This window comes from Babylonia areolata, chromosome 24, assembly GCF_041734735.1.
Source record: "Babylonia areolata isolate BAREFJ2019XMU chromosome 24, ASM4173473v1, whole genome shotgun sequence".
Taxonomy (NCBI): domain Eukaryota; kingdom Metazoa; phylum Mollusca; class Gastropoda; order Neogastropoda; family Buccinidae; genus Babylonia; species Babylonia areolata.
In genome coordinates, this window is record NC_134899.1 from 23,716,527 (window position 1) to 23,728,438 (window position 11,912).

General features: G+C 39.8%; 1 protein-coding gene across 3 annotated transcripts in view; it reads left to right on the forward strand.

The window, feature by feature from the left end:
* Positions 1 to 11,560, forward strand: part of LOC143298738 (uncharacterized) — a 62,099-nt gene extending 50,539 nt beyond the window's left edge. For all 3 annotated transcript variants that reach the window (XM_076611662.1, XM_076611665.1, XM_076611663.1), the window contains 9 exons: positions 896 to 957; positions 2,064 to 2,165; positions 3,657 to 3,803; positions 4,617 to 4,685; positions 5,335 to 5,455; positions 6,627 to 6,771; positions 7,664 to 7,798; positions 9,181 to 9,327; positions 10,503 to 11,560. In XM_076611662.1, coding sequence (XP_076467777.1) covers positions 896 to 957; positions 2,064 to 2,165; positions 3,657 to 3,803; positions 4,617 to 4,685; positions 5,335 to 5,455; positions 6,627 to 6,771; positions 7,664 to 7,798; positions 9,181 to 9,327; positions 10,503 to 10,714 — 1,140 coding nt within the window. In that variant the 3' untranslated portion in view covers positions 10,715 to 11,560. The remainder of the gene's footprint in view (positions 1 to 895; positions 958 to 2,063; positions 2,166 to 3,656; positions 3,804 to 4,616; positions 4,686 to 5,334; positions 5,456 to 6,626; positions 6,772 to 7,663; positions 7,799 to 9,180; positions 9,328 to 10,502) is intronic.
* Positions 11,561 to 11,912: the final 352 nt, after the last annotated feature.

Consider the following 11,912-nt stretch of genomic DNA (forward strand, 5'->3'; position numbering starts at 1 on the left):
TGTATAAGAGAGAGAGTGTATGTATACGCATGTGTTCTTCTCATTGGTTTATTGTCTGTGCGCTTGTGTGTGTGTGTGTGTGTTGTGGTAGTGATGGGTGGAGGAGTGGAGAAGGAAAAAGAAAGCGGAAAAAAAAAGAAAAAAAACTACCACAAAACCTGCATTGTTGTGAAACAAATTTACTTCCTTTTCACAGAAAAACCTTGTGACCTGTTTTGTTAACCAAGAGAAAATGCATCTGTGAAAACTGAGAAACAAGAAATCAATAAAAGCATATGTGATGAACACAAAGTATTGTTGGCACATGTTTGAATTTGTATGAGAATAAAAACTATATTGATACCATTCATCAAGTTTGTGTCAGAACCTCAAGGACAGCTTTAGGCTCCTTATTTTCTGTTTTCCACACTGTCTCACCACCTCAACAGTTCCTCAGAGGTTTGTTTTATTTAGCCAGGCCATTAGATCTGGTTACAACATGGCCATATGGGCACATATTTCTTTTCTTAACTGATGTCAGCAGATCCTCATAAGATCCAACATGCTTCTTGGTGGTTTGGTGTACATGTTAATGGTGATGTGATCAGTGATGCATGCATAAAAGCATAATAAACTCTGTGTATTGCGCAGACAACACTCACTAATGTACTTTTGTCTGTCCACTTTTCTTGAATACTGTTCATTTGATTCATGTTTTTCATTTGTAGTATGTTTTGTTATTTTGTTTGTAATCCTTCACACTCTGAAAGGGGTGACAGGAAACTAAATCTTGATCATGAAATCTCCTGTGAAGCATTGAAAGGTGACTGATTTCACTTCTGTGTATGTGTGATTTCATTGTGTGTATGTGTGGGTATGTGTGTGTGTGTGTGTGTGTGTGTGTGTGTGTGTCCAGGGGGAGGTGGCAGTGGCTGTACAGAAACAGAGAGAGGCAGCTGCAGCAGTGGACATCCAGAGGTGAGTTATTAACTTATGTGCTGGTCTCAGAGGGTCCCAGGTTCGAATCTAGGTAACAGCACCTGATTGGTAAAGGGTGGAGATTTTTTCTGATCTGCCAGGTCAACATATGTTTAGACATGCTTGTGCCTTTTATGTGTATACACAAGCAGAAGATATATACACATGTTAAAGATCCTATAATCTATGTCAGCGATCGATGGGTTATGGAAACAAGAACATACTCAGCATGCATTATGGCTGCCTGCATGGCTGGGTAAAAATGGTCATACATGCAAAATCACTTGTGTACATACAAGTGAACATGGGAGTTGCAGCCCACAGTTACTATTTACTCATTGAAACAGGGCAGGTACAAGGAACTCTAGTGAACACTGCATTGTCAAAAATTTGACAGGCATATTGTTGGTTATCAACTCCATTTTATCACAGAGTGCCCCAATTTTTCTGATGTTCATAAAAGATTGTTGCCTGATGAATATTCATGTCCACAGTCTGAATTTTCATTTGGTAACTTGTTTTCTGCAGGTAAACGAGGTCCTCCAGATTGAGTAAATTTGTTAAAATTTTATTTGCAATTCTTACTAACACATAAATCACCTGACTGGAATGAAATGAATATGGTGATATTCCAAAGCTGAAATATTTCTGTCAAAGATCTGTTCATCCAGTAATTTGTGTTTTCACTGATCTGTATCAACATGAACAGTTTGTACAGTGTGGTAGGCTCTCAGGACCTGACCAGTGCATTGGGTCTATGGGTATGTAAGGCGTCTGCCCCACATCCCCCTTGCCCCCTTTTTTTTTTTCCAACAAGTGTGGTGTGGCATGATTATATTTATCAGTGGTGGAGCATAATTATATTAACCACTGGCGTGGCATGATTATATTAATCAGTTTGTACACTTTGATGCTTTCTTGAAATTAAAACTGTGCTCCATGTGAGGGGTTTGGGGGTGGGGGGGGGGGTACACTGTGTAAGGCCTGTGTCTGCGCGTCTGCTTTTTTTTTATTCATTTATCTAATTTATCTATTTATTCATTTACTTTGAACTGTGCTTCTTGTGGGGGTGTTTATCAACATACACTGTGTGCACTCTGTTTCAGGATATTCCGAGGCTACGTGGCCAGAAACGTTTACAAGTCGTTGTTGAGTGAGGAACGACAAAATGCAGAAGACAAACGTAGAGCGGCAGTGGAAATACAGAGGTTGGTGTTGTTTTTGCTCAGATCACGTTTTTTGCTTTGGAGCAATATGAATATAAAATGAATAGCCGAATGTTTGGTGATTTGTTAGATCATATTTTTTATTTGTTGTTGTTGCTATTGATGGGTTATTTAGCTCACTTCAGTTTATTTGCTCTGAAGTAAAATGAATAAAATGAACAGCAGATTGTGTGGTGATTTGTCAGATCACATATTTTGTTATTGTTGTTGCTGTTTTGACTTTATTTTTGTTTGATTTTCACTTGGATTTCATTTTTTAGTTCACTTGTATAACAAAATCACAAGCTAAATTTATTGGCATACTGATCTCCACTTTTTGTGTGCGTGCATCTTTCAGGTTTTCTTTAGTGTATTTTATCTGTAATATCACTATCTTTTTTTTTATATTTGCTGCACTTGCATAAAATATTGGGCTGTTTATGTTTGCTGTACACATGCACACGTGACTGAGGGAGAATGTGAAAGTATGCATCCTTTGCTTCATTCTTTATCATGAATAAAACAAAATTGTTCTCTCTCTCTCTCTCTCTCTCTCTCTCTCTCTCTCTCTCTCTCTCTCTCTCTCTCTCTCCCTCCAATGTGCACACACACACACACACACACACACACACACACACACACCAAATGATCAGTAACGTTGATTTTCAAGTGAAGTTCTGCATCTGTTGATAATAATACAATGTAGCTGTAAATACACAGACGTTTAATTGAATGAGTAGAATATAATGCCCAAGAAAAAAGAAAGATCTTACTGTGCTCTCACCTTATGGACAAAAACACGAACATTGGTTACAACGCAAAATGGTTTGGGTATGCTTCACGTTTCAACACTCCAGTGGAATTTAGAACTGAACACATGTGCAGTGGTGGCCTTGTCGTTATGCCTACACCCAAGAAACGAGAGAATCCAAGTGTATGGGATTGAATTCCACACTTGCCAGAATGTTCTTCCCCTCCACTAGACCTTGAGTGGTGGTCTGGACACTAGTCACTTGGATGAGACAATGAACTGAGGTCTCAAGTGCATGCACTTAGCACATGTACAGGACCCACGGCAACAAAAGGGTTGTCCCAGGCAAAATTCTACAGAGAAATCCTCTCAGATTATAAATATGTTATTTGTGTGTGTGTGTGTGTGTGTGTGTGTGTGTGTGTGTGTGTGCATGACTGAAACCTGACTGAATGACGCAGGAAATGAGTGATGAGCACCTAACGGCAGCTGTCAGTCGGCTCTGCCCTGGCAGGCAGCCAGTCATGCAAACAAGCGCATAGAGCTTGGTCTGTGACCAAGGGCAGGAGCTATACAAGTACCCATATCAGTCAGTCAAAAAAAAAACTTTGAAGGGATATTACATATTTCAACACTATAGGGTCATGTCATTAGAACATATGGGAATGCTTCATGTTTCAACACTGTAAGGTCATTCCAGTAGAACATAGAACTGAACACACTGAATTCACCTGGACTGGCAGAAGGTACCGGGGCCACCTGGGTCGGAGGAGAGCGATAGAGAGACGGCCACCCAGTCAGGAGATGTTGGAATGGGCGCGGAACTACCGCAGCGTCCTGATCACCAACGAACAGCAGAGACAGGCAAAAACGGAGGAACGAGCAGAGGAGTGAGTCAGTGTGTCACAGTGTGTGTTTGTGTGAAAGGGCTAAGACAAGACAAGACAAGACAAGACAAATTCTTTATTTCGAGAATAATAGATAAGCACTGGTGTGCTTTTTTACATCCAGTCCCCGCCCTGAATAGGGTCTACACTACACAATATTTGATAAAATGAAAGCATGGTGTTAGTAGAGATACACAACAGAGGAAAAAAATATGCATAAAACAAAACAAAACACACACACACACACACACACACACACACACACACACACACACACACACACACACACACACACACACACACACATGGCATACAGGCACAAGCATGGTGCTGAGGTTGGAGGAGAGGGGAGGGTGGTTGTGTGAGTGTGTTTGTGTGTTTTAGAATGTATGTGTAAGTGTGTATGAGTCTGTGTGAGTGTATATGCATGTGTGTGTGTGATAGAGAGTGTGTGTGTGTGTGTGAGAGAGAGAGAGAGAGAGAGAGACTGAATATATGTGTGTTTGTGTGAGTGAGAGTGTGTGAGTATGTGAGAGAGAGTGTATGTGTATTTGTATGTTTATGCAGGCATGTGACTATATCTGTAAAACGAATGTACATGTTATTTTGTTATCAGTTGTTGTGTGTATTATGTGTGTGCATTCATGTTTGTGAGTGTGTGCACATGACTCAGTATGACTCAGTATTACCTTTATGTGTGAATGTTGGTATGATCTTGTGCTATGTTTATGAGAGGAATTTATGAAAAAAAGAGAGGGCATGTTTGAAATAGACAAAAATATGGTAAAGTGACTGTGAGTTTTGCCTGTGATGCAGACTGGCTGACAATTACCACAGTGCCCAGTCCAAGCTGGCGGTCATTGGACCTCATGTCAACATCTATGAGTAAGTGACCACATATGTCTTGCTTGTCCATACTTTTCTCACATCATCATCATGTCTGCATGTTTTCTCTTGTGTCTTGTGTTTTTTTAATTGCTGCCCCATTATCTGCAATCTTTCATTGGCATTATTCCCACATCGCTCATCCACAGTGCCCTCATACACAGGCACACCCAGGTTCATCTGTTGTGATCTCATTGCTGGCAGTCCGCAGAGAACAGACAACGGTATGTTTTACTGCATTTTCTAATGTTGTACCACTTTATTACATCACCTCAGATGTCTCTGACCACACTGGAAAGTTTGTCTAGAATTCAGTGCATTTGTTTGCATCAGTTTTACAGGTTATTTTAGTACCTTTTTTCAGTTAGCGTATACTGGTAGTCATAATACACAGCTAATCACATTAGTAGCACCATATTCAGTGATGGAATGATTACCTGATGGATTCTGTTCCGTATACTTGACAATTGAAAGGAGAATTACACATAAAGTCGGCCTTTTCTGTTCATGGATCTGCAAGTCTGAAATTTGTGTGAAATAACCATGCCAACCATTTTTGCATAGACCCTTCCGTGAAATAATCCATGAATATTAAAACTGTGTGGGAAAACAGAATTCTCAGTTGACAGCAGTGTGTGTACGTTGTCAGGATCTACCACCCAAAGAAAACAGGACCATCCAAGAAGGAGCTGAATGTGGCGGCCATTGCCATACAGAGGTGGATCCGTGGATGGCTGATCAGGAGACGTTTTAACAAGTTGGAGAGAAAGGTGGGTTCTTGCACTCCCCCGATGGCCTTGATAAAGTAAAGAGATCCACTTTGGACTTAACCTTCCGGCTTGGTCACTTGCGATGAAAAGTATCTGGGAAAGTACTTGGGAAAGACTGGCTGCTTGATGTGAAGTTTAACAACCTATTGGCATAAAGCCCATATGGTTAACTTGTTCAGATCGTGGGTCTTCATTCAGTGATGGTTGCATTGTTTGAGGTGGTGATAAAGGAAGATTGGACTTAACCTATCAATTTTTTTTTTTATTGGAGGCAAGCTGGAGAGGCAGGGATCATAATATCTTCAAGGTGACCGAAAGAGTCTTCAGATTCTCCATGCTTTTACAGAATAGGACAACAGCAGGGCACCCTATGATTGGCTGGACTGTAGACAACATGATTTGATTTTACTGCAGCATGCTCTTGTCACAGTGACAAGACAATGCTTGCTTTAGCTCCACCAAGAGAAAGAAGAGACCTTTTAGCAGCAATCCCATTCAAGAACTGAAACAAGTTGTTCAAGGACACAGTTAGTGCTGTGGGTCTATGGGGAAAGGCATGCTTGACAGCAACACAAAGAGAGGGGGGAAAAAACCAAAAAAAACCCCAGCTTCGCATCTATTTCTTTTTACATTTCTCTTTTTTTTTCTTTTTTCTTTTTCTTTTTAATGGTTGTCACCTGTGTGCATGGCAGTGTGTGTAAGTTTATGCAGAAATGAGATTTGGGTGAAGGGGTGAAAAGGGAGAGTGGCAGTTGGCTGGCAGCTTCACTGCTGGATAGCATTTTATGTGAACTCTCCTTTCATTTCATTCTGTTTTATTTTATGTTTTTTTTAATTATCATTTATTTGTGTGTGTGTGTAGAGGAGGGTTGGGGTGGGGTGTTTGAAAGAATGTAGAATGTTTTGTTTAGTTTTTAGTGGGAGGGGTGTGGGGGAGGGGGAGGAAAGGGGAGGTGTGGGAAGGAAGAAGAGTAAGCGGGTATTTCTTTTCTTTGACTTTTTTAAAAGATTTTTTTTCTTCATTGTCTTTGGTTGGGGTTTTGGTTTGTTTCTCAGTGTCTTTTCCGCAAGATATAAGCATTCTTGTATCTGTCTTTTCCCTTGAGATATAATAAAAATCATGTCTGTCCATGCCCATGTCCACATGTCCATGTGTGTGTGTGTGTGTCAGGCTGCCTGGTACGGGTCAACACTGCAGAAACTGGTGAAAGAGTACAAGGCCATGCTGAGCCGTGTGCAACGTCAGCACAGTGTCAACAACCCCACCACCCCCTTCACCACGCACGACATGAACGACTACATCGACACCAGACGACGTCAGTGATGTGACTGGTGTTGGGTTTATGTGTCTGTTTACATTGAATGGTATATGTGTCTGTTTGCATTGAGTGGTTTGTGTGTGTCTGTTGTTTGGTTTATATCTCTGTTTATTTTGAGTGGTTTGTGTGTCTGCTGTTTGGTTTATATGTCTGTTTATATTGAGTGGTTTGTGTGTCTGCTGTTTGGTTTATATGTCTGTTTATATTGAGTGGTTTGTGTGTCTGTTGTTTGGTTTATATGTCTGTTTATATTGAGTGGTTTGTGTGTCTGTTGTTTGGTTTATATGTCTGTTTATATTGAGTGGTTTGTGTGTCTGTTGTTTGGTTTATATGTCTGTTTATATTGAGTGGTTTGTGTGTCTGTTGTTTGGTTTATATCTCTGTTTATTTTGAGTGGTTTGTGTGTCTGCTGTTTGGTTTATATGTCTGTTTATATTGAGTGGTTTGTGTGTCTGCTGTTTGGTTTATATGTCTGTTTATATTGAGTGGTTTGTGTGTCTGTTGTTTGGTTTATATGTCTGTTTATATTGAGTGGTTTGTGTGTCTGTTGTTTGGTTTATATGTCTGTTTATATTGAGTGGTTTTTATATGACTGTTGTTCAGTTTATTGTGTGTTTACGTTTCGTGTCTTTTTTGTGTGTGTTTTTTGTTTGTTTTGTTTTAATATAAAAAAATTAACACAGTAATGTGTTAATTAACAAAAAGTTAATGTAAACAGTAGGTTAAAGGTATGAAGACTACTGGGAATTCAAGTTTTCAATTCAATGTATGTTTTCAAAATGTTTGCATATCTGCCAATCATAACTACTTTTTAGTGATCAATTTTTACAATTTTTGTCTGAGTGCAAAAAAAAAAAAAAAAAAAAAAAAGTTTTTGTGCATGTTCCAGGCTTTGAGAGCTTGTTTGAGAAGAAATCGTTTGGAGGAGAGCTGGAGTTGGTGGAAATTCCCTCCTTTTTCAAAGAGTGTGACCTCTACCCCTCACATGCTGAGATTGACGAGGCACTGGATGTGGCTGTCAGAGGTAAAGCTTGTTTTTCCCACTATTTTCTGGTAAAGGATGTTGTTTTTTTCTGTGTTTGTCAGCAGCAATTTCCCCCTACACCTGTATTACAAGGTGGCTTTTTTTTTTTACGAATATGACCATTCTTACCCCCTTCCCCCATCTTCTCTCTCACTGTTAAGGCAGCCATACTGTATTTTCAGGGGTTGTTGAAGGATTCAGATTGTTGATAATCAGTGCACTCAAAAATTAACTTCAGAATTTTTTTTTTTAACCCACAGAGATACCGTATTAGATCAATGATGAACACTGACAGTGTTTGCTTTTTCCAAGACTCACACTGTTCACTTTCCATTGAAAGAAATTCACTTTCCATAGTAACAACAACATATTCATATTGTCGATTGCAATCTCACTTTCCTTACCACGTGTCATCCCTTACACGTTTTAATCTGTCATGTTCCTTAACAAAACTCTGTCACGCTTTTCTGTAAGGTTTGAAAGTCTAGCAAGTTTTTTTTTACCATCCTGTGACTGACTGTTGCTGTTTTGTTGTTGTTGTTGTTGTTTTGTTTACCATTCAAATTGATTGTGGCAAAAGGGAGAACACTTGCTCACACTTTCTCTCAGTCAAGAAAAGAAATATTCAGAAAATAGATTTACATACTATGCAGACTTACATAAACTGATTGTTTGCTTTAAAAAAAAAGATAACAAAACAAAACAAAAAACAGATTGAGAAAAACTTGCTGTCAGAAGTGAATGGAAACACTTGGCCAAGAAAAGAGAAGGCATATATTTGGAAAAATAAACCAATTACTCGTGTAAAGTATGTGTCAGATGAAGTCTGTCTCCATGCTGTTGTGTTGTGTTGTATTGTATTGTAATATACTTGTATTGTGTTGTATTGCTCGTTTGTCACAACAGACTTCTCTTTGTGAACTTTGGACTGCTCTCCACAGAGTATTGATACAGCAAGAGATTTTTTTTTTGCTTTTTTTCTGCCTGCAGATGTATTTTTTTCCTATTGAAGTGGATGTTTCTACAGAAATTTGCCAGGGACAACCCTTTTGTTGCTGTGGTACAAGTGTTAAGCTAAGTGCATGCTGCACACGGACCTTGGTTTATCATCTCTTCTGAATTACAAGCATCCAGACCACCACTCAAGGTCTAGTGGAGGGGGAGAAAATATTGGAGAGTGTGGAATTCGAACCCAGGCCTCGACCACACCACCCCCTCACGGAAAAGACCACAGCCACGAACAACTTCACATTAAAAGCAGATCACCAGTAGGTTGTTCAACTCACCGCTACAGGATAGGAACCTGTGTACTCAGATTCTCTCACTTCCTAGGCGGATGCGTGTTACCACTGGGCCACCACTCCACTGTCGTGCTGTTGCAGGGGTTGAGGGTCGAGGACTGAAGCGCCAGGAGATGCTGGACATGGTGTTCTACATCTACACCCCTCCAGCCACCGGCCTCGTCAACACCCGACAGTCCACCTGGATGAACCCCATCATTGACGGTGTGGAGGCCAAGCGACTGATTGGTCAGTATTTATAGCATACAGTATGACTGGTCTGTGAAGGTATTGATAGATCTTATTGTGATTGGTCCATAGAGGTATTTAGAGATCAGTGTGATTGGTCCATGGAGGTATTTATAGATCACAATGTGACTAGTCTGAGGAGGTATTTTAGATCACAAGGTGATTGGTCTGTAGAGGTATTAATAGATCACAGTGTGATTGGTCCTTGGAGGTATTTATAAATTACAGTGTGATTGGTCCGTGCAGGTGTTTATGGATCACAGTGTGATTGGTCTGAGAAGGTATTTATAAATCACAGTGTGACTGGTCTGTAGAGGTATTTATAGATCACAATGTGACTGGTCTGTAGAGGTATTTATAGATCACAATGTGACTGGTCCGTCCAGGTACTTATAGATCACAGTGTGACTGGTCTGTGGATGTATTTATAGATCACAGTGTGATTGGTCTGAGGATGTATTTATAGATCACAGTGTGACTGGTCCGTCCAGGTACTTATAGATCACAGTGTGACTGGTCTGTGGATGTATTTATAGATCACAGTGTGATTGGTCTGAGGATGTATTTATAGATCACAGTGTGATTGGTCTGAGGATGTATTTATAGATCACAATGGGACTGGTCTGTGGACATATTTATAGATCACAGTGTGACTGGTCCATGCAAGTATTTATAGATCACAATGTGATGGGTCTGTGGAGGTATTTATAGATCACAATGTGACTGGTCTGTGGACATATTTATAGATCACAATGTGACTGGTCCATGCAAGTATTTATAGATCACGGTGTGATGGGTCTGTGGAGGTATTTATAGATCACCATGTGACTGGTCCATACAGGTATTTATAGGTCACAGTGTGATGGGTCTGTGGAGGTATTTATAGATCACTGTGATTGGTCTGAGGAGGTATTTGTAGATCACAATATGATTGGTCTATGGGTGATAATTCATTGGACAGAAAAAAGTGATTGAATGGTTCTGTTCATTATTTTTCTTCTCGCAACAGTAATATATTTCTGGTGAATATTGTCAGGTGGTGTGGCGGTGTGTGTGTTTGTGTGTAGGGTGGCTGTCATATGCACAGTCATTGTGGTGTGTGTGTATATGCAACAATGGATGGATGTGCTGGCATGTGTTCACACTAAAATAAACGTACCCTTGTCTGTCAACAGGCAGTGAGTTTGTGGAAGATGCCCCACTGGAAGTCTGCGCTCGTCTGGTGATAGAAAGTCGTAAAGAGCGGCGGCAAAAAGAGCAAGCCGAGCACGCCCGCAGGGAGGAAGAGGAAAAGGAACTCCTGAGAAAGGCACCACCTCCTCGCAAGTCCAGCAAGGAGGGGGGAGAGAGGGAAAGGGGGAGGGAGAAGAAAAAGGAGGAAAAGTAGAGAATGTTGGTATGTGAGGATCATCTGGGGGTCTTAAAGGAGGGCGTTGGTTTACACTCAAACAGTTGTACACATTATTTTGCTCTGTTTAGCACACACACACACACACACACACATATGCAAACGTACTATTTTCTCTTGGAATTACAGATACTTAAGCTGGCCATTGCGTTAATTTAAATTCATATGTGGAGAATGACAAGATTCATTAAAAGTTGGCCAGTTTGTGATATATACATATAATAATAATAATAATAATGATACAGTGTAGGCTTATATAGCACAGTACCCCCATCTCAGATGGGGCTCACCGCGCTTTACAATAAAATATACAAATTTAAGACTAAGTGTCGTAAAATATGTACAAAGTCAACACAGTTTCATATGACATTGGCTGAAATATACATATGTAAGACTAAGTGACATGTAAAAAAAAAAAAAGTAAATCAACACAGGCGCCATCACAGTAAATCACACAGGTGAAAATCACAGCAAAACAAAGCACATCACATTCACCATTGTCAAAAATAAACAACAGGGAACCAGGTATCACAAAAAACACACCAAAATCAGTACAGATGCATACAGATCAACACAAAGAATGACTATTGATTCTTTCTGTCTCTCTGAAGATAAGATAAGATAAGATAAGAATAACTTTATTATCTCCAACTGGAGAAATTTGGTCAGGTGCATTATCACAACATAGACAAGTAAACAACATGGGGACCATAACTGTAAAAGCCAACAACAGCCCCTACAAATATTACGAAGATACAAATGTAAAAAAAAAAAAATATATCACATACATCGTTTCATACATACATCCACACACTGCAGGTAATTACTAGTATTCTTAATGTAAAAACAGAAAGAATTAAGAAACATTATTTGAATATAATTATAAACATAGCCTACTATACTGCATATTGATTATAATAGATAAGATAATAAAGATGAATTGCGGAAAACCACAACCAGATAATCAGCACACACCTACACCCCCCCCCCCACCACCACCACCACCCACCGCACACACGCGGATAACTTGATTAAACAAGAGTAATAAACATATGTTCTCAAATAAAAGCATTTCACATATTCACTTTTAAAAACATTGCAATTAAGACACGCACATACACGCACGCGCACACGCGCGCGCGCACACACGCACACACACACACACACAAAATCAGTT